Here is a 26,171-nt window from a genome sequence, read left to right on the forward strand (position 1 = left end):
TTAACTGATCCCTGGTGGGGAGAACTAAGATCCCAAATCCCACAGTTGCATTACACAGCCAAAAGAAAAAAAAAGTCTGTGGAGACAAATTTAAGGTGATGTTAATTTGTATTTTAAGTTTTAACTTTATATTTTGAAATAATTTCAGATTTACAGAAGAGTTACAAGTGGTAGAGTTTCCTGTACGCCCTTGAGCCAACTTCCTCAATTGTTGACGAAGTGTGATTGCCCAAACCAGGAATTGAGATTGACAAAATACTATTAACTAATCTACAGATCTTATTCTAATTTCATCAATTATCCCACTGGTGTGCCTTTTTTGGACCAACATCCAATCCAGGATCACACGTTACATTTACTTGTCATGTCTCCTCAGTCTCCTCCAATCTGGACAGTTCCTCACTGTTTGTCTTTTTGGCCCTGCACCCTCAACCCCCTCCAGGTGAAGCACAGAGTCAACCACTGGACCACCAGGGAAGTTCCAATCTTGATATTTTTGAAGATACTGGACAGTTACTGTGCAGATTTACCCCTTATTTTGGATTTGTCTGATGCTTCCTCCTCATTAATTCAGCTTATGCATTTTTTCAAGACTACTATGGAATTGATTTTGTGTTCTCATTGAATTATACTGAGAGATACTTAGTAAAAAAATCTCAGCACTAGTGATATTAACTTTGATCATTTGGTTAAGGTGATGTCTGCTGGATTTCTCCCCTGTAAAGTTACTCTTTTTCCTTGTGTAACTTATAAGTATCTTGTGAGAGGATACTTTGACTCAAGGCAACTGATTTGAATCTAAGTAACTGGGAAAACTATTGACAAAATAGGGAAGCCCGGCGTAAATAAAGCAAGAATGATAACTTAGAGACCTAGACGGGTGTTTGGGGATACCTGTAGATCAAATATCTGTCAAAGATCTGTATGAAGGGGTTGCAGGTTGGTGTCATATGCTGAAGTGAGAAGTGGCATGTCACCAGTGTGTGGGGATGATGCAACGCTGGTTGGGTCTTCAAGAGGATAATAATGGCTTCAGGAAGTTTCTCAAGAGCCCTTCCTGTCCCCTGACAGCGCCGCCTGGGAAATCTTCGGACTCGGGTTGCACCACCTCGGACTCCTGAGTTTGGGGTACTGGCGCCAAACCACAGATGTGCGAAGAAGGAAGCCCAGGAAGCCTGACCAGCGGGGCGCGGGCGGCGCAGTGCGCACGCGCCCGGACGAGGCGCGGGGCGGGGCCGCGGCGCGGGGGCGGGGCCGCGGCGCGCAGGCGTGCTAGCGGTGGGTCCCTGCGGCTCGGGATGGAGGGTGAGTGAGTAAACAAGCCCCGGCCCGTCGGTGGGGCCGGGCCTCCGCACCTCGCCCCCGGGGAGCCTGAGGGAGGGAGAGTCGAAGGGGTCAGAGAACTAGGGGGAAGCGGAGGGACACACCAACTGCCTGCCTGGGGTTAGCGGGGCGTCCACTCCCCGTTCCGAGGGCTGGGGGAAAGAGGACAGCTGGCCGAGCGAGCCCCAGGCGAAGACCGCGTCTGCGGCGGGGAGGGCGGCGTGTCCAGGAGGAGGAGCGGCGGGGGCGGGCCAGGGAACGCGAAATCCCGTTGGAGGGCGGGGTGGGCCAGGTGGGCGGGACCCCCGCGCCTGGAGGGCGAGGTGGGCGGTGGCACCTGCGGGGGACCGTAGGGAGGAGGACTGCTGGGGGCTTGAGGAGGACCAGACGCGGGGGTCAGCTTTCGATGACTTTGGGGGGTGTTGAGGAAGCGATGGCAGTAAAAACGGGGTGAGGCGAGTGAGGGTCCTAAGGCGCCGAATGGAAAGGGGCGCTCGTTCTCGGGGTTCGGGCGGTGCCGCGTGCCTCTGGGTCTCGCGCTCGGGGCCCCTCTCGCCTCCCCCAAGTCCTGGCCCTGAGTAAGAGGCTTCTCTCCAAATTTGGTCTCGCGCCAATCCCTGCCCACCCCAGAATTCTCTTGGGGATCAAGTAATGTAAGGGAAAGAGCCTTGAAGCAAAGGCAAGGTGGTGTATTTGGGACGTGCCTGTTAGGAAATGTGGGGCAAACTTATTTCGGTAAAAAGTTACTACTGAGAAATTGTTTCGGGGGCGGGGAGGAGAAAGGATGTGGAAGAGTGTTCGTGCCGCCGGTGGAAATATTGAGAGTGGGCTTTTCATAGGTGAAATACGGGATTATAGCTGGAGTCGCCTAGGTATCGCGATAGTCCAGAGCTAGAGGGATGAGGATGGGGGCTAAGAGCCGAGGTAGTAATGGGTGCGTGTGAAGATGGCCACAAATGTGAGTCTCTTCCGCTTTTGCTGCCATGATGCCTGTGAAGAGAAAAATCCCCCACCGGATTTAAGAAACTTAAGTTAAGAAACTTAAAGGAAGTTTCCAGCGTTAGAAGGTGCTAACTTTATCAGAGGTTTCTGTGAGAGCTTGTCTATTTTAAGTCTTGGAATCCCCAGAGCTGGAATGTGTGGCATTGATAAAAGAAGATTACTTAATTGCATAGAAGAAAGTGTGTATGAGGAGATAAAGTACTTTAAACACACACATCCGTGCACACATTTATAGTAGAGGCAAAGATCATCTATAAAGATGTAATAATACTATTATTGTCATGCTGAGAGTGTGTATTACAGACAGCGGGAATTAATTCTCCCAGGGGAGAAATGTTGGCTTGTTTTATTCACTGATGCACTTTGAATGCTGAAACAGTGCCAGGCACACAGTAGGTGAGCAATACATCTTTTTAAAAATTAGTTATCTGTTTATTTCTGGCTGCGTTGCATCTTAGCTGCAGCACTCTTTCGTTGCCTCCACTCCTGCCAGCATGTGGGATCTTAGTTCCCTTACCAGGAATGAAACCTGCACCCCCTTTCCTGGAAGATGAATTCCTAACCACTGGACCTCCAGGGAAGTCCCCTCAATACATGTTTGTGGAATAAAGAAATAGTGGGAAGATCCCTGGGACTGGAAGTTGGGAAATCTGGATTCAGTCAGTGGAAGAACTGGCAGAGTACTCATAGCCCAGTCATGGAACTGGATGCCAAGGTAGTTTTAAAACTTTCTGAAGTGGAAGTGCTGTTACTTTAGTTCTCTTTGAAACAGCACTAGAAGAAGGAGCCTAGGGTTAAAAATGAAATTTTATGCCCAAGAAGACTTTTGTGAGGAAGGAAAAGGGTAGAAAATGTAGTTAGACTTGTTTCTCTTATACTTGCCTTTGAATTAGCACGTCTTTAAAAAAGCTATTTAAAATATTATATTTATCTTTTGAATTCTTGAGTTCTGAAATCTGGCCTTCTCAGTTCTCTAGGTAACAGTTCCCACCCTTGGTTTGTGCCTTAGGTGAAACAAGTAACAGTTTATTTCACTAAATTTATCTTTTTCATGTGTATATTCAAGTTTAAAAACTTTTAAAACAATGTATACATTGTTGGACTTGCCTGGTGGTCCAGTGGCTAAGACTGCACTCCCAGTGCCAGGGCCGAACTAGATTCTACCTGCTGTAACTAAAGATCCTGTATGCTGCAGCTAAGACCTGGCAGAGCCAAGTAAATAAATATATATATATATATATTTTAAGTTTATGCTTTGTTAATTAGCTACTTGCTGAAAAAGATTTGAGGCAAGTGTTTTAGCCACTTTGGCCGTCTGGTGCGAAGAGCTGACTTATTGGAAAAGACGCTGATGCTGGGAAAGATTGAAGGCAGGAGGAGAAGGGGATGACAGAGGACGAGATGGTTGGATGGTGTTACCGACTCAATGGACAAGAGTTTGAGCAAGCTCCGGGAGTTGGTGATGGATAGGGAAGCCCGGGGTGCTGCAGTCCGTGGGGTCGCAAAGAATCGAACATGACTGAACTGAACTGACAAACACTTTACATTTCTACATCAGACGGTTAAACTGCAGAGAAAAAAGAAAAAAAAAAAAAAAAAAAAAAACAAGGCAGAAGGTCTGAATAGGTATTTTTCCAAAAAAGACATACTGATCACCAACAGGCTTATGAAAAGCCTACTCATCATCACTAATCAACAGGGAAATGCAAATGAAAACCACAATAAGATATCACTTCACACCTGTTGAAATGGCTGTTACTAAAAAAGACAAGAGATAACAAATGCTGTTGAGGATGTGAAGAAAATGGAACCTTGCTGCACTGTTGGTGGGAATGTGAATTGGTACAGCCACTATGGAAAACAGTGCAGATTCCTTAAAAATTTTTAAAAACTGCCATAGAATCCATCAAGTCCACTTCTGGGTATTTAGCTGAAGAAAATGAAAACAGTAATTCAAAAAGATACATGCACCCCAGTATTCAAAGCAGCATTATTTACAATAGCCAAGATACAGAAACAACCTAAGTGCCCATCAACAGATGAATGAATAAAAATGTGACACGCACAAAAAATTTTGCAACTTAACAACAACATGGATAGACCTGGAGGATATTATACTTCTTGAAATAATTGGACAGTAAAAGATGAATACTGTATGTTTTATTTTATATATGGGATCTGAAAGATAAAAGAACAAATTTAAAAATGAAAATATGTAGAGAGGGTGAAGAGAATTATATTAGGATTGAGGGAGAGGGTTTTAAGAGGAAAAATTGCTTTTAGAGAATACCTCCATTCCAGAAAATGCCTAGTTTTGCTTGTTTTTAATTTGACCAAACTGTATATTGAACTCTCTCCCAACATCTTTAGTCCAACTGTCTTATCATTTGGGATTTCATCACTCCAAACCTTGAAGTCAAGGGTTCCTTAATGAGGTAGAGTTTAGTGCCTCTGATGGGTTATATTCTCAGACATAGTTGCCCTAATATTTTGATTCAGAGTGGACTAACTGAAAAGTCTTGTTTTATTAATGATAATGAGCAGTCTACATACTTTTTTTTTTTTCCTAGCCAAGCTTCAAGGCTTACGGGATTTTAGTTCCCTGACTAGGGATTGAACCCAGGTTTTCAGCAGTGAGAGCATAGAGTCCTGACCCCTGGCCTGCCAGGGAATTCCCATTAGACAGAAAACATTAAGCCTTGTGCTCCTGTAATTCAGAACCAGTCGCGGTAGAGCTGTAGCCTGTTAGGAGTTTCCTTTAAGTCCTCTTGAATCAGTGTTGTACATCCTAAGAGCCAGCATTTTCCTTGGATCTCATAAAAGCTAATTCTGCTTTGATTTTTGTCACTGTTGTCTCAAATGCACACAACCTGATTCTCTTAATAAAGCAACACTGGAAAATGTTAATGCTATAATTTTATTTTAAATAAGAATTCAGGGTCACAATTTCTTTTTAGTAATGTTTTTTCTGTATATGAGTTTTCAGAAAAGTACATAGTTAGGGCTTCCCTGGTGGTTCAAGATTATCTGCCTGCCAATGCAGGGGACACGGGTTCAATCCCTGCTCTAGGAAGATCCCATATGCTGCATGCCAGCTAAGCCTGTGCACCACAACTGGAGCCAGCACTCTAGAGCCAGTACTCTCAAGAGAAGCCACCACAAGAAGCCCAAGCACCACAACTAGAGATAGACCCTGCTCTCCGCAACTAGAGAGAGCCCGCATGGCCGTGAAGACCCAGCACAGCCAAAAACAAATAAGTCTCTTTTAAAACTGCACTAAAAAAAAGTTCACAGTCATATAACCATCACCACAACCAAGGTATTTTTATCACCTCAAAAATGTCCCTTATGCTTCTTTCCATTTAATTCCTTTCTAGAATCATTCTAGTCATATAAGTAGAATCATAAAGTATAAAATTTTTGTGTCTGATTTCTTTCACGTAACATAAGGCTTTTACAATATGCTGTGCATATATAGGAACTGTTTGTTGCTTTTTATTGCAGAGTAGTATTCCATTGTATGTATATACTGTACTTTGTATACATTCACTAATCCATAGATATTTGTATTATTTCCATTTTGTGGCTATTATGAATAAAGACGCTTTGCACATTTGTGTACAGGTCTTTATGGGGACATATATTTTCATTTCTCTCTGATAAATAATTAGAAATTGTAGGCCAGGTTGTGTAGTAAATACACATTAACTTTTTTTAAAAAGGGGACTTCCCTGGCAGTTCAGTGGTTAAGACTACATGCTTCCAATTCAAGGAGCACGGGTTCAACCCCTGGTCAGGGAACTAAGATCCCACATAGGTGCTGTGACATGGCCAAAAAACAAAAAAAAAGGAAATGGGCTTCGCTGGTGGCTCAGTGGTAAAGAAAACACCTGTCAATGCAGGAGACATGGGTTTGATTCCTGATCTGAAAAGAAGCTACGCGCCAAGGAGTAACTAAGCCTGTGTACCACAACTATTAAACCTGTGCTCTAGAGCTGGGGAGCCACAACTAGTGTAGCCCAAGTGCCCTAGAGCCTGTGCTCCGCAACAAGAGAAGTCACTGCAATGAGAAGCCTGAATACTGCATCTAGAGTAGCTCCTGATGAGTGCAACTGGAGAAAAGTCCACACAGCAATGAAGACCTAGCCCAGCCAAATAGATAATTTTTAAAAAGGAAAAACAGAACAACTAGCAAACTTTTCCAAAGTGGTTGTACCATCTTGCATTTGCACCAGCAATGTATGAGGATTCCAGCTGCTCCACATCTTCACCACTGGTATTATAAATCTTTTTAATACTGGTCATTTTGTGGTTGTATAATAGTTATGTCATTGTGGTTTTAATTTGCCTTTCCCTGATGACTAATGATTGTTGTTTAGTTGCACAGTCATGTCCAACTCTTTGTGGACCCCATGGATGGAGGTATGTAGCCTGCCAGGCTCCTCTGTCCACAGGATTTCCCAGGCAAGAATACTGGAGTGAGTTGTCATTTCCTTCTCCAGGGGATCTTCCTGACCCAGGGATCGAACCTGAGTCTCCTGCATTGGCAGGTAGATTCTTTAGTGCCTGAGCCACCAGGGAATCCCAGTGACTAATGATAGCATCTTTTTGTGGCTTATTTGTCATTTCTATATCTTTTTTGGTGGAGTATCTGTTCAAATTTTTTGCATACTTTTTATTTGGTGTCTATCTTATTATTGAATTGTAGGTGTTATTCATATAAAGACTTATTTTTAAACTTTTGACCTTGATAGCATATGTTTTGGAGTTTATTTTCAATGTATAGGTGAAAGTAATGAAAAGCTCTTAGCTTAGTACTTAATTGGAACGTAAATAGTATTTTGCATATGTAAGTAATTAAATAACAGATACAGTAAAATTTAAAGTATTTTTTTGTGTGACATTTCTTTTGCCTAAGATGAATAAACTCATTTCTCCTAATCTGTTCTAGTGACTGCTGAGTTTTTTGTTTGCTGCTTTTTTTTTTTTTAATTTTGAAGTGATAGTTGTTAATGTTCGAGTGCTATGAGAACCCATCTTATGGTTGTGTTTCAGGTGTTTATTTTAATCATACCTATCTGTTCCAAACAGTATGTCTCATCTTCCTCATATACTTTGTGGAGACTTGCCAACTGCCAAATAAACTTTTAGAGATACTAAAAACCCACTAAAAAGCCAAGCAAAATAAATATTGGCTCATGATCACATGAGATTCAAATGTCACTTTAACTGTAAAAGATGGAAGGGTGGCTTATTTTATGTTGTGATTGGACAAAACCCAATGATATGTTCATGTATATGTGTGTACTACTCTGGCCAAATAAAGCACTTGAGTAAAATTAGAAATAGTGCCATTAATTATTAGACTATTCTGGTTGTGCTTATTATCATCTCTTTTGACAGACTATAGGAAATCACATTTCAGCTATAATTCCTTTTTTGTGCGTGTAGAATTTAATTAATTAATTAATTTTTGGCTGTGCTGTGTCTTCGTTGTTGCCTGGGCTGCTCTCTAGCTGTGATACGCAGGCTTCTCCTTGCTGTGGTTTCTCTTATTGTGGATCACAGGCTCTATAGCAAGTGTGGACTCAGTAGCTGCAGCTACCAGGCTCTAGAGCACAGGCTCAATAGTTGTGGCGCTTGGGCTTAGCATGTGGGATCTTCCTGGATCAGGGATCGAACCTGTGTCTCCTGCATTGGTAGGCAGATTCTTTACCACTGAACCACCAGGGAAGCCCTGTAACTTCCTTTTTTAATTTTCTCAATAAAAATATTGATGTTTTCCTTTGGCTGTCTCCTCTAAGCAATCTACACACACATACATACTAGCAGCTGTGGATTCTTTTCCATCACTTGGTCTCCATTTTTACCTTACTTTTGTCTGCTTGTGTGTTTTTGTTTGTTTTTTAATCCAGCTGTGAGGCTTTCAGGATCTTAGTTCTGAGACCAGAATTGAACCCCAGACCCTTGGCAGTCAAAATGCAGGGTTTTAACCACTGGACTGCAAGGGAACTCCTGTTCTCCATTTTAAATGGGTGGAGCTACCTGCCTTAAGCTTACTGTTTCAAAAAGGGAAGTGAGTTCCAAAAGCAATGGGAGAGGGATTGCAGTTCAGAATAAATTTGGGGGTCATTTGGGTCTCGAAAATGGTAACCTAAGGTTTCTTAGGGAGGCAGTTTTATACTAGATTTGAACCATTTTTTCATTTCCTGGAGCAAATTATTATTAAGCTTGTTCAGGGCAGAAATTAGATGGGCAGCTACTTAATACTACATATGAGAGGGGTGTATGTTATTAAATAGTTCTTTAATTCTAAGAAAGAGTCCGTCTTTTGGCCCCCATTTCATAGAGGAATGAAACATACTTAAAAGATATAAGAGAAAGAGAGATGCTATAATTTATAGGAAATAAATTCAGAATTGCTTAAGTTTTTTTTAATACTCCAACACCTTAGCTTCTGGGATTCCAGTTCTGAGATTATGGTATTGTTTCATTCCCTTCCCCCAGAGAGATAATATTTAACTCACAGAGAATTGCTTTTAAGAGCTTGAATCAGTTGATTACAAGTGATTAACAGTGAACACAGTGAGTCTGTCTGTTTCTTTGCTATTCTGTCTTCCCTTTTTTTAGAAAAATTATTTATTTTCTATTTTTGACTGTGCTGGGTGTTCATTATTGTGCAAGGGCTTTCTCTAGCTGTGGTGCATGGGCTTCTTACTGTAGTGGCTTCTCTTGTTTTGGGGCACAGGTTCAGTAGTTGTGGCACATGGGCTTAGTTGTGACACGTCATGTGGAATATTCTGGGCCAGGGATTGAAACCATGTTCCCTGCATTGTCAGGCAGGTTCTTAACCACTGTACCACCAGGGAAGTCCTGTCCTTCCTTGATGTATCCTCTGAGTTTAACATAGCATTACATCCATCCATTTGGTTCTTCAAATGAAACATTCCCATATAGTCCTCTTAAAGTCCAGTTAAATGAGGTATTATAGTCATGATCTGATCAATGGCATATGTGTGACCATGAGTTGAATTTTGCTGTTTTCTTGTCTGTGCTATTATTTCTTACGGGTGAAAACAGGTAATTTTCACATGCTTCTAAACTTTAGTTTCTGTTTCAAATTTTGGCTCTTCATAGCTCCTTCTAGGGGCTTCCCTGGTATCTCAGCTGGTGAAGAATATGCCTGCAATGCAGAAGACCGCAGTTTGATTCCTGGGTTGACAAGATCTTCTGAAGAAGGATAGGCTACCCACTCCAGTATTCTTGGGATTCCCTGGTAGCTCAGCTGGTAAAGAATCCGCCTGCAGTGCGGGAGACCTGGGTTCAATCCCTGGATTGGGAAGATCCCCTGGAGAAGGGAACAACTACCCACTCCAGGATTCTAGTATTCTGGCCTGGAGGATTCCATGGACTGTGTAGTCATGGGGTCGCAAAGAGTTGGACATGACTCAGCAACTTTCATTTATAGCTCCTTGTAATGTTTTTAGAAATTTAGTATGTTAGGCGAAATAACAGAATTAGTTCTTCAGGAAACCTAAGTAGCTGATACAGAATAAAAATCTTGTAGATTTTATTGAATTTTTACAAATATTTAGTATTTGTTCTTTCTCTAAAGTAATTGATGGCCCTGGTGGCTGAGCCTAGAAATTGGTGCAGAAAAGCAGAAAAATGCACTTGGTAATTGTGAGAACATATTTGTATGTATGCCTGGAAAGATAGAATTTAATAAAATAAAGCTCCCTTCTCAAATGGCATCAAGTATTACTAGGATCTGATTTATATGCAAATACTGTGGTAGCAGAGACTTCAAAGTCTTCATAGTTTTGGGGGGAACATCCTTCTGAGGATCTGACTATGCTCCACTGACTTGAAACGACTGTCTGTTCTCTTTTGAACAGCTCAACATTTATTTGGCCTTTGTGTCTTGCCATTCCTCTGAAGGACAGAAGCCACTTGTAAAACCCTACCCTTCGCCTTGCATTCTATGAGGTAGGTAGAGCATGGTCCAATAAGTACTTCTTTAAAACTGAGTTTTAATTCAAATGCCTCAAAAAAAACCCAGTGATAGGCAGTGTTATGTATTTCCATGTGTCATGCTGGTGACTTGGAGATGAGATTATGTTGTTGTCATATTTGACCTTAATTGTTAAACATCTGGTAGATTTAGGTAATTTGGCAGGTATAGTTTTATTGTGTGGGTGAATCTTTCCATGAAGCTCTGTGATATTAACTTGGTTCCTGCTAAACATTTCTCTTAATCAAAGTAGTAAACAGGCTTCCAAATTTGCAAGTAATCCAGGTTTCTAAATATCTGTGAAAGTGCTAAATTAAAAGCATGCTACCACAGAGGACAGTGGCTAAGCTTTTAGGTAATCAGACCAGGCATTGCTGGTATGAAATCTTTTCTTAATTGGAACTTTCTGTTGAACTCATAGATTTGAGTTCTTTAAGCTTGTTTTTGTGAATAAATGTAATGGGAATGAAAGCGTAACTGACCATGTTTATTTGAATTTGAGGAATGCGTCATTTCCAGGAAGTAAAATGCCATTTGTCATCTCTGTCTCTCTTAGTTACAGCAAAATGGATATACCAAATCCCCCAACTTCCAAATGTATCACTTACTGGAAGCGGAAAGTTAAGTCTGAATACATGCGACTTCGGCAGCTTAAACGGCTTCAGGCGAATATGGGTGCAAAGGTAAAAATACTTCCCAAGTGAAAGGCTATAAACTGATTCAATATGGAGTGGTTGGACTTTTTATTTTTAATCTTTTAACTCTTCTCTTAAAATCCTAACAAGTTTTTCTTTGACTCTGCTAGGCTCTCTATGTAGCAAATTTTGCAAAAGTTCAAGAAAAAACCCAGATCCTCAATGAAGAATGGAAGAAACTTCGTGTCCAACCTGTCCAGTTAATGAAGCCTGTGAGTGGGCATCCTTTTCTCAAAAAGGTACTTCCAGTGTCTAAGCTTGGCCTTTCTCTTTTCCTTAGATTTAAGGATTCTTTTTTTTTTTCTTTTCTGTATTTGTGGCTTATTGGGCTTCCCTGGTGGCTCAGATGGTAAAGAGCCCACCTGCAGTGCAGGAGAACTGGGTTCAATCCCTAGGTTGGGAAGATCCCCTGGAGGCAGGAATAGCAGCCCACTACAGTAGTCTTTCCTGAGAAAGCCCATGGACAGGGGAGCCTGGTGGCCTGCAGTCCATGGGGTCACACTTATTATTATTAGAAAATAAAGACAATGGATGCAATTACTGTAGTCATCTTTGAATAACTGGGATGGTGAACCTGTAACTTAAAGATTAACTGTGGAACTTCCTGGTGGTCCAGCCATTAAAACTCCACACTTCCAATGCAGGGGGCACAAGTTTAGTCCCTGCTCAGGGAACTAAGATCCTGCATATCCCGGGCTGCAGCCTGAGAATAAATAAATAAATACATCAAAAGGACATCAAACTCATTACCAAATTGCATTATTGAAAAAAAGAATAACCTTTTTGCCTTTTGTTCTTCTCAGCTAATGAGTTTAATCATGAGTTTTACCTAGAAAAATAAGACATCTGCTGTCTACTTTCCTGGGCTCTGTATACAAGCTTCAAAGCAACCCCTTTTGTGGCTTTTTTGGTACCTCAGCTGTTTTGAAGTTGGGAAAGGAATGCTGTGGGTAATTGACCAATATGGTCAATGGGACATCTTTTTTGTAAACTAAAAAAAAAATCACTCTATTAGTTTCTTATAGAGATGATGTCTCTAAAATATAAAAAATAGATAATTTATGAAGAGCACTTTTCTTTCCCAAAGCAGAAGGTGTCTATAATCTCTACACTACTTTGCTTCCCCCTGTACTGTCCCCGTCAGCTCAGCAGCTAAGTTGAAGTCCACTGTCTAAAGTTTAGGTCTTCAGGAAAACTTCCTTGTCTTCCTTCTCATCTCCAAGGACACTCAGAGGCCCTTTGCTGTCAGGTACGGCCCAAGGAGATCAACACTTTTAGATGGAGATTAACAACGATTGAATATGGGAGGCCAAGGGCAATTAGAGACAAGAGACAGTTCCTGCTTCCCACAGGTTTACAACTGAGGGATTCCTTTTAGGAGCTTGATGTTACAAAACCCTCAACTTATCCACTTGTAAGAATTAGAGGCTACAGGGGTAATTTTGGAAGGAAACTCCGATTCTCTCTTGGGTTGTGGACCTGCCTTCCCTCTCCATGTCATTGCTTGTATTTCAGTGTACCATAGAGAGCATTTTCCCAGGATTTGCAAGCCAGCACATGTTAATGAGGTCTCTGAACACAGTTGCCTTGGTTCCCATCATGTACTCGTGGTCCCCTCTCCAGCAGAACTTCATGGTATGTATTGAAAGTACTATGATGATTGTTTAAATGGAATGATTTTTTTTTTTTTTTTTAACATTGAAATGCTGGCACTCCTCTCAGGGTAAAGATTGTCAGAATATACTTAACAAAGCTTGGACATGCAGGGCAGAATGTTTTTGTGATTTACTAACCTTGAAAAAACACATATTGCAAGTTGTTCTAACTTGTTGGCTTTTGCATTCTCAAAATTGATGCTGTTTCTTTTTTGAATGAAAGAGACTGGGCAAGAGTCCAGCCTTCCTTTACTACCTTGGTCCAATTTTATAACATTGAATGCAGTTAAATGTATTCTAAATCAGACACTTCAGGCTTTAGCAGGTTGACAGCTCCCTGCTGATGGAGCAATCCTTTCTTAATCCCCTAAAGGCAAGATGCTGTGAAAGCAACTGAGATAGCAGAGGCACACGGGGATCACCAGTCCTTTCATCTGGGACTTTATGCTGACTCCTGCCAGGATTATTTGTGGTTCTGATAATCAGGCCGCTAAATACTGCCATCGCTTATTGTGTCTGGTGACAGATAGCAGTTCTGCTGACTGGAATAGGATATAGGTTTACAGGTTTATAGGTTTCTTCTTCATCTCTTAGAAGAAAACTTCAGAGTAACTCTACTTGATAGCTATAGAACTGAAAATGACTGTTTTCTGCTGAACCACAAAACAAAATCCATTCATATTGTTTATTGCCAGAAGATATACATAGCTTGTTCTGCAGTTGACTTTAGGTTCCCACTGAGGGTGAGTGATATCAGTTGTAATAAGAATTTTTATTATGTTTATGGGAGGTCAGTCTTAGTCTATATAGTAGACTCTACAAATATTTTATGGGGTTGCCAGTTTCTCTTTTAACTACTGCAATTATGTTGCAGTTTATACTCTTGAAAGTCTTCCTTTTCATGTCTTTCTACTGATGAGAAGGATTTGAATTGAAGACCTTTTAGACCATTGTTTATGTCATATCTGTACCAATTTCACAATGTTCAGTGGATTAAATGACATAATAGATGGACTCACTATGAGAAAGAAATATGTTGTCAGATTTTAGGTGTTGGTGGAAATATTGTTAACATCCAGCTTAACATTTGGTAGTTAATATCCTCAGGTAGTAAAACTGACTTTTTTTCTTCCAAGAGTAGCATGACTCCCTTCCATTTGAGGCTTTGTTGCCAAAATGACCAGTCTTTAAAATGTAGTGAACTTTGTAACCAGAGGCATTTTAGGAGCTTTAAAGCAGCAAAAATGGTTCAATATAGGTTCCATTATACAGGAAAGAGGATAAAAAAAAACAGGACAGAGGAGATGCACAGCAGATTCGTGAAATGAATTTCATTTGTTTTGATTTCAGGTGGAAGATGAGACAGTTTTGTGCAATATCCCCTACATGGGAGATGAGGTGAAAGAGGAAGATGAGACTTTCATTGAGGAGCTGATCAATAACTATGATGGCAAAGTCCACGGTGAAGAAGGTAGTGGCGCTGGTCTCCTAAGGAGAGGACTTTATTAGGATGGTGCCTCTTGTTTCATGTATCATTAGCTTGCTTTTATCTGCTGCCTTGTGGTGTATACACTGAAGACTATTTCCATGTCACCACATGGCTGGGAGTAAACATTTTATATTACAAATACCCCAGTTAAATTTTAAGAGGATTTGGAGGAATTCCCTGGTGGTCCAGTGGTTAGGAGTCCACACTGTCATCTCCAGAGACCCAGGGTTCTGTCCCTGGTTAGGAAACTAAGATCCCACAAGCCATGCAGCATAGCCAAAAAAAAAAGAGTTGAGACATAAAAGGATTGTATAGTAATATAATGGTTATATAGTAATATGATTTTCTCTCCAGTGGCTGGAAAGAAAATTTAGTGAATAAATAAGTTTGATCTTAGAAGTCTACCATAAATCCATCCAAGGCTATCTTGTTCTTTGTTTCCCTTTCTGTGAGACTGGCAATGAGCATAACCTCTCTTCTTAGATCCAAATACTCCCTGGATCTGCTAGAAGTTGGCAATAATGTTCTGACTTTCCTAAAAGTGTTACCAAACCAAACTTGGGTCTGCTCACTTGAGTGTAGTAAAGCCAATTTACTGACACCAGGTTGAAGTGAAGGAAAGTACGATCTTTATTGTAGGGCGCCAAGCAAGGCGAAGGGGCAGCTCAAGCTCAAAGGACCAGAGCTACCCAATGGCTTTCAGGGAAAGAATTTTAAAGGCAGTGTGAGGGAGAGAACTGCAGGGTGTATGATCAGTTGTGCCCAGTTCTTGGATTGGCTGGCATCTGGGTGAAGTTTCAAGCCTCATCCACCTTCTGGTTTCAACCAGTCTAGGGTCTTCATGCTTGCGGTCAGCAGTTTTCGTCTGGTGGGACATCTACTTCTTATAAAACAACTTAGGAATGTGTGTCAGGCGTTTGTCTTTCTTTTGGGGAACTGGGAGGACAGTGATTCTGCTGTGTTGCAGATTTATAGTCTAAATTGTTACCAGTTTCGTGGCCCAGCAGCTATTCTTTGTTTCTATGTCTTCACATTTCTTAATCATTACCTCTGAGCCAACCTTTTTGTGACTTAGGGAAGACCCGGGCGACTAAAGCAAAGACCTTTTACTTCAGAGAAGGGCAAAGGAATTTGTGTCTGATTTAAAAAAGCAAGTCATTTGTATTTAGTTGTAGGTTTAGAAAAAGTTGTTAGTGTGTAAGAAGGGGAAAGATAGGGAAAAACTCTTAATAGATTTGCAAACCAGTGGCCTCAACCTGCTCTTTTGATGATTGTGGATGCTGTTGTGATGCCTTTGAAATGCATTGTTTATACACAGTGCCCTCTAGTGTTCTGAGACTTTATCCTAAATTGTATTAATAGTATAACCTCATATGATGATTTTTTTTAAGTATGTTGTCTGTTGAGTCAAGTTACTACTAAAAAAAAAAGAAGTTACTACTAACCCATCAGTAGCAAAACCAAGTACATTTTCATTTCATCATTCTTCCTCTGTCCTATTTGTATTGTTGGCCCACTTTTGTGATATTTTGGACCATAAATACAGGTTGATCTATTACTGAGTAAGTGAAGACCCCGGTAAAAATAAAGTCCATAACTGGATTTCCCACTCTAGCCAGCTTAACAGTTGCAATTTTAAGAGCCAATCAAATTATTGTAATTCCCTGGTTTTCCACATAAAAATGTACATATATTATCGAGTCTCAGGAGTGAATATAGGAAAACCTTCCGAGGAGGACTAATGGAGTATGAAATGACCACTGCTCATCCATCTAATTCTTTTATTTCAGAGATGATTCCTGGCTCTGTCCTGATCAGTGATGCTGTTTTCCTGGAGTTGGTAGATGCTCTGAATCAATACTCGGATGAAGATGAAGAAGGACACAATGACACCTCAGATGGAAAGCAAGATGACAGCAAAGAGGATCTGCCAGTAACAAGAAAGAGAAAACGACACGCTATTGAAGGTGCAGAGCGCGACTTCCTTATTCCACCTGGAGTGACAGGGAAAGGGAAGAAGGCAAAAGAGAGGGTTGTTCCTTATTAAAGGCTGTTGGCACTTCTCACTGGTCCACTTAAAAGGAGAATGTGTTTACTGACTGATGGTTTAAGATATTTGTGATTTAGCTGAAGAAAAAAGTAGGAGAACTTTAAACAATAATCATTGTTCATTTCTAATTGTAAAAAATAGTGTGTTTGAAAAATATGACAAGTTATAAAGAATAAAATAAAATTACCCTATTATCTTGCTACCTAGAAGTAGTTTCTTTTAGTATTAATATTTCCTTCTAGACTTAAAAAATGTATATATAAAAATATACACATGTACACCTGAAATGTATTATATGTATTTTATCTCAGTTTTTAAAAAGTACCTAAGTAAATCAACATATATATATGGTCGGTGAAGTTAGTATCCTACCACATATGTGTGTATACACATAGATAATTTTATACCCCTTATTATTTAATCTTACATCTTGAGCATTTTCCTATGTTAGACAATATTTAATTAATTTCATATTTAATTATACTTTGTTATTTAGTTATACCATATGTCCAGACACAAAGTGTCTTCTCTTCGTATAACAAATTTACAGTATCCATCTTTTTCTTTGGCATCAACGTTATGGTAGGTACTTCTATGCTCGGGTTTCTCCATAAAAACTTCTATTTTCACTTCCAGATTCTGTCTTATACTGTAGATTTTTTTTTTTTTTTGCCACACCATGAGGCTTGTGGGATCTTAGCTCCCCAGTCAGGGATTGTATCCACGCCCTTGGCAGTGAAAGCTCAGAGTCTTAACCACTGGGCCAGCAGGAAATCCCCCTGGACTGTGGATTTTGTTGTTAACATGTAGATGACTCTGATCTCCTTATCTACTAGTTGGCAGTTAGATAGGTCCAGGTATCGCTGACCTTCTTTCTGTATTCTGACATAGTCAATGGTTGCATTAAAAAGCAGCTCTAATCAAAATGCCATGACAAAAGTACAAGATGATTAACTAGCTTTGTGTGCTTCTGTATGGCACTCAGAAGCTTTTTATCATTTCCAATCCAGGCAGCAAAAAGAGTTCCAAGAAACAATTCCCAAACGACATGATCTTCAGTGCGATCGCCTCGATGTTCCCTGAGAACGGTGTCCCAGACGACATGAAGGAGAGGTAGGACGGCTGCCCCCACCGCAGGCCATGTAGACCACTTAGGCAAAACTTGCATACATGCTTGTTTTGGGTTATAAAAATTCTCATTTTTGGTAAGTGCATTATGATTTGCCTACATTTCTCTAAATGCCCATTCCCATGTTAAAGGTCATGGTTTGCTGGCTTTTGCGTAAATCTGGGCAGAGAAGTTTGAAGATTTTGCCACTTTACTGGAGTGTTACTCCAGCACCATACTTAGAAAATCTTTCCTTTCCCTTAATTCTCATACACACACTGAGCCCAGCATCATTACAATGGTGAACCTACCTGGTTATACATAAAGACCTATTAAAAATAACACCCATCATCCCTTTTCTCCCTTGGCAGACCATTTCTAGATAACTGTCAGTATTCAGTCTGCATTTTCTTTTTTTTTTTTAATTAAAAAATTTTTATTGGAGTATATTTGATTTACAATGTGTTAGTTTTAGCAAAGTGGATCAGTTATACGTATACATCTGTTGTTTAGTCACTATGTTGTGTCTGACTCTGTGTGACCCCCATGGACTGTTGCCCACCAGGCTCCTCTGTCCATGGAATTCCCCAGGCAGGAATACTGGAGTGGGGTGCCATTTCATTCTCCAGAGGATCTTCCCAACCCAGGCATCAAACCCATGAAACCCGTGACTCCTGCATTGGCAGTCCGGTTCTTTTATCACTGAGCCACCAGGGAAGCCCACATATACACATATTCAATCTTTTTTGTTTTTGTTTAGATTCTGTTCCCGTGTAGGCTGTTATAGAGTGCTGAGTAGAGTTCCCCATGTCAGTCTGAGTTTTCTCAGTGGAGACATTCCCTCGGAAGGCATTCTTACCTCTCTTTTCCGAACCAGGTACCGAGAGCTCACAGAGATGTCAGACCCCAATGCGCTCCCCCCACAGTGCACACCCAACATCGACGGCCCCAACGCCAAGTCTGTGCAGCGGGAGCAGTCTCTGCACTCCTTCCACACACTGTTCTGCCGGCGCTGCTTCAAATATGACTGCTTCCTTCACCGTGAGTGGGCTGCTCTGAAATGTTCTCCTGTTTTCCATCCCCAGCCACTATTTCATTCTCTTTATTTTTAGTTTCTCCAATGGAATTCCTGGCTTCTGATCCGATGATGGTTTTACAAAGGGCCAGTTCTCTTTTCTCTTGTGTAGTTATAGTGTGGTGTGCTTCACACAGGGAGGACAGATTAACCAGCAACACAGTTGTCCCCGAGTTTCCTCTAGCTTTGGAAGAATTGTGTTGATGTCAGAAATGATTCAGCTTGATTCACCTTGATGATAGCTGTTTTTATCTAAATTCTCCTCCAGTGGCCCCCTAATTCAATTTGTTCCTCCTCCTCCTGTCAAGCAGATGAGCCATTGCAAACAGGACAGTTTTGTGTTTTCCAGCTTTCCATGCCACCCCTAATGTGTATAAACGCAAGAACAAAGAAATCAAGATTGAGCCAGAACCGTGTGGCACAGACTGCTTCCTTCTGCTGGTACGTTTTTAAATTCTTCTGCCGTCGTTGAAATTGATAGAAATCTGAGCAGGAAATAGTCCTTGAGCTTTCTGCCCCAGAGAACACAAACCACGTGAGTTGGTATATAGCACCCTGAGGATCACAGAGTGTAGATGAGACATGACTTCTGCTCGTAAGGAGCGCCCTTGATTTTGCAGCAGTAGCACTGTGAAGTTAGTTTCATGGAATGAGGTGTGAAGAACATTGAAGGCTTTCTTTCTCTAAACATCATCTACTCAGATTTCAGAGTCTGAAACTGCTTTGTTTTACTTGGAGCTGTATGTGTGTGCATGAGACACTATCTTTGCTGTCTCCCTTTAACTGCATATAAATGTAGGAGGAACAACACATGAAGGTGCTCATATCTTATGTGAGTTAATCAGCCAGATGGACCCTTCCTGGCAGACAGACCTCATGTAGCAGCATGAATTCTCCTGCATTTATGTGGGGAGGCAGTCCCCCCGAGAGCTAGAAGGGAATAGGTTCAGTTGGACTTGTCAAAGACATAGTTCTGCTTTCTACACAATAGGGTGGGGCTTCCCTGGTAGCTCAGCTGCTAAAGAATCCACTTGTAATGCAGAAGACCCCGGGTTGATTCCTGGTTTGGGTAGATCCGCTGAAAAAGGGATAGGCTACCTACCCACTCCAGTATTCTTGGCTTCCGTGGTGGCTCAGCTGGCAAAGAATCCCCCTGCAATGTGAGAGATCTAGGTTCAATCCCTGAGTTGGGAAGATCCCCTGGAGAAGGGAACAGCTACCCACTGCAGTATTCTGGCTAGAGAATTCCATGAACTGTATAGTCCATGGGATCCCAAAGAGTCAAACACAACTGAGCAACCTTCACTTTCACACGATAGGGTGAGCTTAGGTAAAGAATAAAATACCTTGATACAATTTCTGCTACCAATTAAAATGAGATTATACAGCCAGGTGCTTCTGGGACTATCTTTAGGGGGATAATAGAAGGAAATATGATACAGAGTGCCACTGGGTAAAAATCTGGAAAATGTGCCACATGGTAATAGCAAAAAAATAAATAGGGCTTTCCTGGTGGTCCTGTGGTTAAGACTCTGAGTTTCCAATGCAGGGGACCCAGATTTGATCCCTGGTCAGGGAACTAGATCACATATACTGCAACTAAGAGTTCATACGCTGCAACTAAGATGTGGCCAGCCGAAACAAATAAATAGAAATATTTAAAACGCATAGAACTGTATGCCCAGAAAATTCCATTTAAGCAAACAAAAATAAATAGACTTTATCTGATTTATTTTTTCCATAATATATACTAATTCTTTCCTATGTATCAAAGCACTGTGCTAACCCTTAACATATATGATCTTATTTTCATGCTTATAACAACATCCTGAGGTGGATAAAGTATAGGTTATAAAAGTTACATATTTTGCCTAAAGTTTGTTACTATGTCAGTGGTGTGGCAGTGATGAAATTGAAGCTCTGGTCTAACTCTACAGTTCATGCTTTTTATATAACTCAAAAGGGCATTGCCGGGGCTTCCCTGGTGGTTCGGTGGTAAAGAATCTGCCTGCCAGTGCAGGAGACACAGATTCAATCTCTGATCCAGGAAGATCCCACATGCCAAGGAGCAACTCAGCCCATGCCCTGCTACTCTTGAGCCTTGCTCTAGAGCCTGGGAGCCAGAACTACTGAGCCCACATGCTGCAGCTGCCTAAGCCCTCGTGCCGTTGATCTTGTCATCTGCAGCATGAGAAGCCTCTGTGATGAGAAGCCTGTGCACCACAACTGGAGAGTAGCCCCTGCTCTAGTCATCCTGAAATCCTGTATATGTCACATTGTAGCAAAGACACGTAGTATCAGATTCAGTTAAAATAAAAACTTCTTTCTTGGAATTTCTTTGAGGGCCTACAGTATATTCTGAATATCCTTAATAATGGTAAACCTTTATCCTTTACTTGTAGAATTAGTTTCCAGAAACAGCTCAAAATCTTTAGAAACTAAGTCTGGCGAGGAGATAGATGATCCAGCTAAGTAATTATCTGGTCTATAGAAAAAAGCATAGCTGTAAAGTAATAAAGTAATAAAATATTCATCCTAGTTTAAAATACTGACTTGGAGGGAATTTCCTAAATTAACTGGTAATATTATACAAATTCAGGGATTATACATTTTCTTACTGAAACAGAGACAAGTGTGGTAAAACATAAAGAACAGTGAGGCCTAGGGATGAAGGGCCCTGATTCTTGTACCTGCTCTGGAATAATTAGCTGCATGCTCTCAGCAGATCCCTCATTTTCTGAACCTCATTTTCTCATCTACAGGAGAATGTATTCTCAAATTCTAATCAGTTTGTGAGCAAATGAGTATAAGATATGACTCACCGGACAGTCAAAGATGCATAGAAGCATCTATGCATAATATATAAAGATTGTATCTTTTTAAAGATTATATTATAAGACAGCTCTTTGTCAAGACATAGAAGTGTGTAAGCTTTAAGATGTTTGTTAAGATATCACATGGTCATATATGGTACAGAGGGGGAAAAAAAAGTGTCAAGTTGCAAGTCAGCACAGATATTGAAGATGGTTTGTGATGATGGGACCAATATGGTGGCCTATTTCTGCTTCCTAACTGTAACATGGCCCCTGCAGGAAGGAGCAAAGGAGTACGCCATGCTGCACAACCCTCGCTCCAAGTGCTCCGGGCGTCGCCGGCGAAGGCACCATGTGGTCAATGCTTCCTGCTCCAACACTTCAGCCTCTGCTGTGGCTGAGACCAAAGAAGGGGACAGTGACAGGGACACTGGCAATGACTGGGCCTCCAGTTCTTCAGGTACAGTGAGCAGAAAATGACCTCTTCTTGCTACGCAAGGTAAACCCAGGATCATGTCATAACAGTTAACGTTATTACCTTTTTAAATTGTTCATTCTTTCCCTAGGTTCACCTGTAAGCAGTAGAGACAGGGAATGTTTTTGTTCCTAACTCTTCTGCCTTTTGGTGTAGATTGAAGAGCTGAGTTTGTGGCAAACCACTGAGGCCAGCTGCATTCCACCTTCTTGTGTTTCTCTCATTCCTTCCTCTCTTAGAGGCGAACTCTCGCTGTCAGACGCCCACGAAACAGAAGGCAAGTCCGGCCCCACCTCAGCTCTGTGTAGTGGAAGCACCCTCAGAGCCTGTGGAGTGGACTGGGGCTGAAGAATCTCTTTTTCGAGTCTTTCATGGCACCTACTTCAACAACTTCTGTTCAATAGCCAGACTTCTGGGGACTAAGACATGCAAGCAGGTACTGTCTGAAGGGGACGGGAATCAGTCCTCGCCCTGGGAGCCCTTTGGTCCTTTTGTAAGGCTGCCTGTCTGGACAGAAGCTGTCTTAGGTTCAGTCCTTCATGAGCCTGTGCTTCTGGACCATGAGGGGGATTCCCCATACATGGGGGGCTTTCTGCAAATGCCAGTGTGCCAGTGATACTTAGGATCTGCTCTCCTTGCTGAATTCTTACTTCTTTTTTTTTTTTTTTTTTCTGAATTCTTATTCCTGTCTGTAGCCACTATCTAACTCTTCTGGATGTTTCTACCCTCTCTCAGGTTTTTCCTTTTTTTGGTGTTCTTGCCTTTCTTTCTAATGCATGGATGCGTGCTAAGTCGCTTCAGTCGTGTCCAACTCTGTGCAACCCTATAGACAGCAGCCCACCAGGCTTCTCTGTCCATGGGATTCTCCAGGCAAGAATACTGGAGTGGGTTGCCATTTCCTTCTCCGTTTCTTTCTAAATGTGGACCCATTTCCTGAAAGGCACTCCTGGGTCCTTCTGGGGATCTTCTTATCTCACATCTCTGCTCCTGCTTCTGTAGCTGCCACCATCCCCCTAATCAGTCTTCTCAGTTGCTTTTTTCTTCAAATGTTCTATCATTAGATTTCCTAATTACCACCCCTAATGACTGGGTCTGGACCTTGTGCATCTCACTCACATCATCATTAGAATCATGATCTGATAGTAGCTTCTGATCTGGAGGCAGGAGAAGCCTATAGGGAGCAGACAGACAGAAGCGCAGGGATAGAGAGTCAGGTATTGGGGCCAGCTGGTCCAAACAGGAACACCAGAGCTTGAGCCCTCCTCACTTAGCTCCCCACTTTCCGGAAGAGTCTCTGCAATCTTTTCTTCATGTACTCTCTACTTGGAACAAGTAGTAGAACCATGAGCTGAAGTGCCCTTTGCTTTCTTTTCTTTTAAAGTGAAAGAAGGTTTACTCAGGGGGGAAACACACTCCATAGATGGAGTGTGAGCCATCTCAGAAGGCACAAGAGGCCTTTTTGAAGGAAGTAGAAATGAATAGCTTTATTGCTTTGCCAGTCAGAAGGAGACACAGTGGGCTCATGCCTTGAAAAACTGTGTCCCTCATTCCTTTCTTTTTGGATCTCATACCTATCTCCCCAAGGCACAGGTTTTTTACCTAAGAGCCTGAAAACTGTGTACAAAGCAATTTTTGTGCCTTATTTTCCTGAAAAGAAGATTCACAGTTTTCATGGAATTGCGAGAGGGCCTGTAACAGAGAAGAAAAAACTAAAAAACAAATGTTCTAAGGGAAACAGCATGTTAAAAGGGACCAGGCCTTCCTGAAATGCTGTCCTACTAAAATAATCAAGGCTCTAATAACATCTTTATGCCAACAGAGGGAGCTAGTGCTTAGCTGGGTGGTACCTCAGGTCACTTCAGACTCAGTTACGCAAGGTACACAACACTGCCCTTCCTAATAAGAGGCAGATACTGTTGGTTAGAATTGACTCCCTCTGGGCTTGGAAGGCAGAGCAGTAGATGAAAACAACGGACCAGGAAAACTGTACCTGTGCTCAGTCAGGATAAACACTTAAGAATTAACTTCAGGGACTTCCCTGGTGATCCAATGGTTAAGACTTCTTGCTCCCAATGCCGGGGGCATGGGTTCAATCCCTCATCAGGGAAGTAAGGTCCTGCACACCACACGGCATGGCCAAAAACAAAACAAAACCAAAAACACAACCAAAAACAAAGGACTTCAGAACCAGCAACCCGGTGTCCCAGCGCCGCTCTGTCTCTCCCTGCTAAAGATGCTCAGTCATCTGCCCACAAGCTCTCCAGAAACCAGCACCTGCCTCGGTCACTTATCTGACCTCTCAGCTCAAGAAGTGACAGGTCCTGTTGGATTTCTCTTCCAGGTCTTCCAGTTTGCAGTCAAAGAGTCACTTATCCTGAAGCTGCCCACAGATGAGCTTATGAACCCCTCGCAGAAGAAGAAGAGAAAGCACAGGCAAGGGTTGGACCGAAGGCTTTCTGTGGCCAGGCTGTTGCTGTACCCTGACCGCCCCTAGGGCTTCGCTGCTGCCTCCCTCTGCAGCCCCTGGCCATCAGTTCAGCGTCACCCAGTGGAGGGCCTCCTCAGAGCACAGCCTCCTCAATGCTCCCTGCGAGTCTGTGCCTTGAATCAGCCCTTCCCTTGTCCTGCAGTGCTGTGGACCATGAAATAACTGATTTTTAAGCCCCTGGCCAGCAGGGTGTGAACTGGCCTCATGGCTCCACCCTGAAGCTGTTTCTTCTCACTGGGTTGTTATTACCACTGTGCTCACTTCTCAACTCTGACCAGAGTTTTTTGTTCTGTTTTTGGCACTTGTTTCTCTAAGTTGCATAATAACACTGTCTTCTAGCTAAACTTTGCTTAGGGTTGGAACCTTTTTTTTTTTTTTTTGCATCCAGCACTCCATCTGGCTTTGTTCCCTAAAGAACTGACACTGGTTCCAGATATAGAAGGAAATCCCTGTGGCATCTCCCTTTCAGTTCCTTCACTCAGAGCAGATTTCTGAAAAGTCTTCCCACCTCCCCATCATGAAATGCCCACATATCTCCACCTCCTCAAAGAGAGGGAGGGCAGGGGAGAGGAGAAATGGAGAAACAGTAGCATTTTAATAGACGTAGAAGGTTTGGTTTGGTCTTGCATCTGTTTTTGGTTTTTTTATGTATGTTCGTTTATGGGTGGGATGTGGTGTTCTTGTTTAAATCTTGAGCCAGAGGCCAGCTGCAGGTAAGGTGGGCTCCAGCTTCTGTGGACTGGCGTCCAGACCTGTTGTAAAGGGATTTTTGGAGGATTCCAGTGATCAGATCTCAGTCCCCCAGAGGAGGTCATGCTGTCATTTACCCAAATCTGCAGAGTTCCCCAGGGCCACGACCCTGAGCTGTACTGTCTCTTGCAGGTTGTGGGCTGCGCACTGCCGGAAAATTCAGCTGAAGAAAGGTGAGCTCCACTGGGGCACTGCGCTCAGGTTGCAGCCTGTGGCTGCCCCTCCCCCGCCCCACCCATGGCTGCACTTATTGACCCTGCATGGCTTCCGCACATTGCAGGTCCCCCCTGCAACAGCTGATAACAGCTCAGCTCCTCACTGCAGCTGAGACCTCTCAGGAGATATAGTCACAGGCCTGTGGTCTCTGACTTTCATCGTGTGCCATATACAGGGTTCTAGGCTTCATTTAGTGTTTTGGGGTGGGTTTGTTTTGTTTTTTTGGCCAAGGGGCATGTGGGATCCTAGTTCTTCAACCAGGGATTCAACTCAGGCCCCCTGCCATGGAAGCACAGTCTTTTTTTTTTTTTTTTCTTTTTTTTTTTTTTTGGAAGCACAGTCTTAACCCCTGGACCAGCAGGGAAGTCCCCTCATTTAGTGTTTAAAATAACTGCCCTGTAATCACACCATTTCCACACTCTCCTTACAGAGAAGATCACTCCATTGTAGCTTATGGACCACTACCACCTGTGATTACTTCTCACGTCAGGTGCTAAATGCATGCCCAAGTTGGGCAGAACAAGCCTCCTGAATGGGGCACCTGGACCCTAGGGAGAGAGGGTGGCTCAGGAGCGTGGCCACAGTAGTGTGTTCTTTTCTCTCTTAGATAACTCCTCCACCCAGGTATACAACTACCAGCCCTGCGACCACCCGGACCGCCCCTGTGACAGCACCTGCCCCTGCATCATGACTCAGAATTTCTGTGAGAAGTTCTGCCAGTGCAACCCTGACTGTAAGAGTGCTCTGTTGGCTGCAGTTGCCGACCTCAGCAGCCCAGGTTTCCCTCCCCTCGCACCCTTCTCTGCTTATGGGCCTTCCAATACCCTCTGTGCGGCCCTTAAAGCATTCTACAGAGGAAACAAGATCTTTAAGATCAGGGCAAGTCATTTTTTAAAAAGTCCTGAGGTTATGATTCTAAAAGCCACAGTTACACTGAAATAAGCTGCTTTTCCAGCTTCACATTCTAGGGCAGCATTAAGAAATGGGAGAATCTTTTTCCTTAAGGTGTAAATACAGC

At 42.3% G+C, this 26,171-nt stretch overlaps 1 protein-coding gene across 2 annotated transcripts in view; it reads left to right on the top strand.

Moving 5' to 3' along the window:
* The first annotated feature begins 1,220 nt into the window (after nt 1-1,220).
* The window catches only part of EZH1 (enhancer of zeste 1 polycomb repressive complex 2 subunit), a 30,849-nt gene continuing 5,898 nt past the window's right edge, over nt 1,221-26,171 (top strand). The window contains exons 1-16 of one of the 2 annotated variants that reach the window (XM_070479462.1): nt 1,287-1,305; nt 9,463-9,613; nt 10,224-10,314; nt 10,896-11,022; nt 11,145-11,273; nt 12,550-12,669; nt 14,040-14,160; nt 15,969-16,145; nt 17,239-17,341; nt 18,214-18,377; nt 18,761-18,852; nt 21,504-21,684; nt 21,939-22,135; nt 24,041-24,132; nt 25,070-25,110; nt 25,761-25,886. In XM_070479462.1, coding sequence (XP_070335563.1) covers nt 10,310-10,314; nt 10,896-11,022; nt 11,145-11,273; nt 12,550-12,669; nt 14,040-14,160; nt 15,969-16,145; nt 17,239-17,341; nt 18,214-18,377; nt 18,761-18,852; nt 21,504-21,684; nt 21,939-22,135; nt 24,041-24,132; nt 25,070-25,110; nt 25,761-25,886 — 1,675 coding nt within the window. In that variant the 5' untranslated portion in view covers nt 1,287-1,305; nt 9,463-9,613; nt 10,224-10,309. Of the gene's footprint in view, nt 1,306-9,462; nt 9,614-10,223; nt 10,315-10,895; nt 11,023-11,144; nt 11,274-12,549; nt 12,670-14,039; nt 14,161-15,968; nt 16,146-17,238; nt 17,342-18,213; nt 18,378-18,760; nt 18,853-21,503; nt 21,685-21,938; nt 22,136-24,040; nt 24,133-25,069; nt 25,111-25,760; nt 25,887-26,171 lie in introns of both variants that reach the window. The other variant, XM_020888046.2, reaches the window with a different exon arrangement.

This window comes from Odocoileus virginianus, chromosome 17 (genome assembly GCF_023699985.2).
Source record: "Odocoileus virginianus isolate 20LAN1187 ecotype Illinois chromosome 17, Ovbor_1.2, whole genome shotgun sequence".
Classification (NCBI taxonomy): domain Eukaryota; kingdom Metazoa; phylum Chordata; class Mammalia; order Artiodactyla; family Cervidae; genus Odocoileus; species Odocoileus virginianus.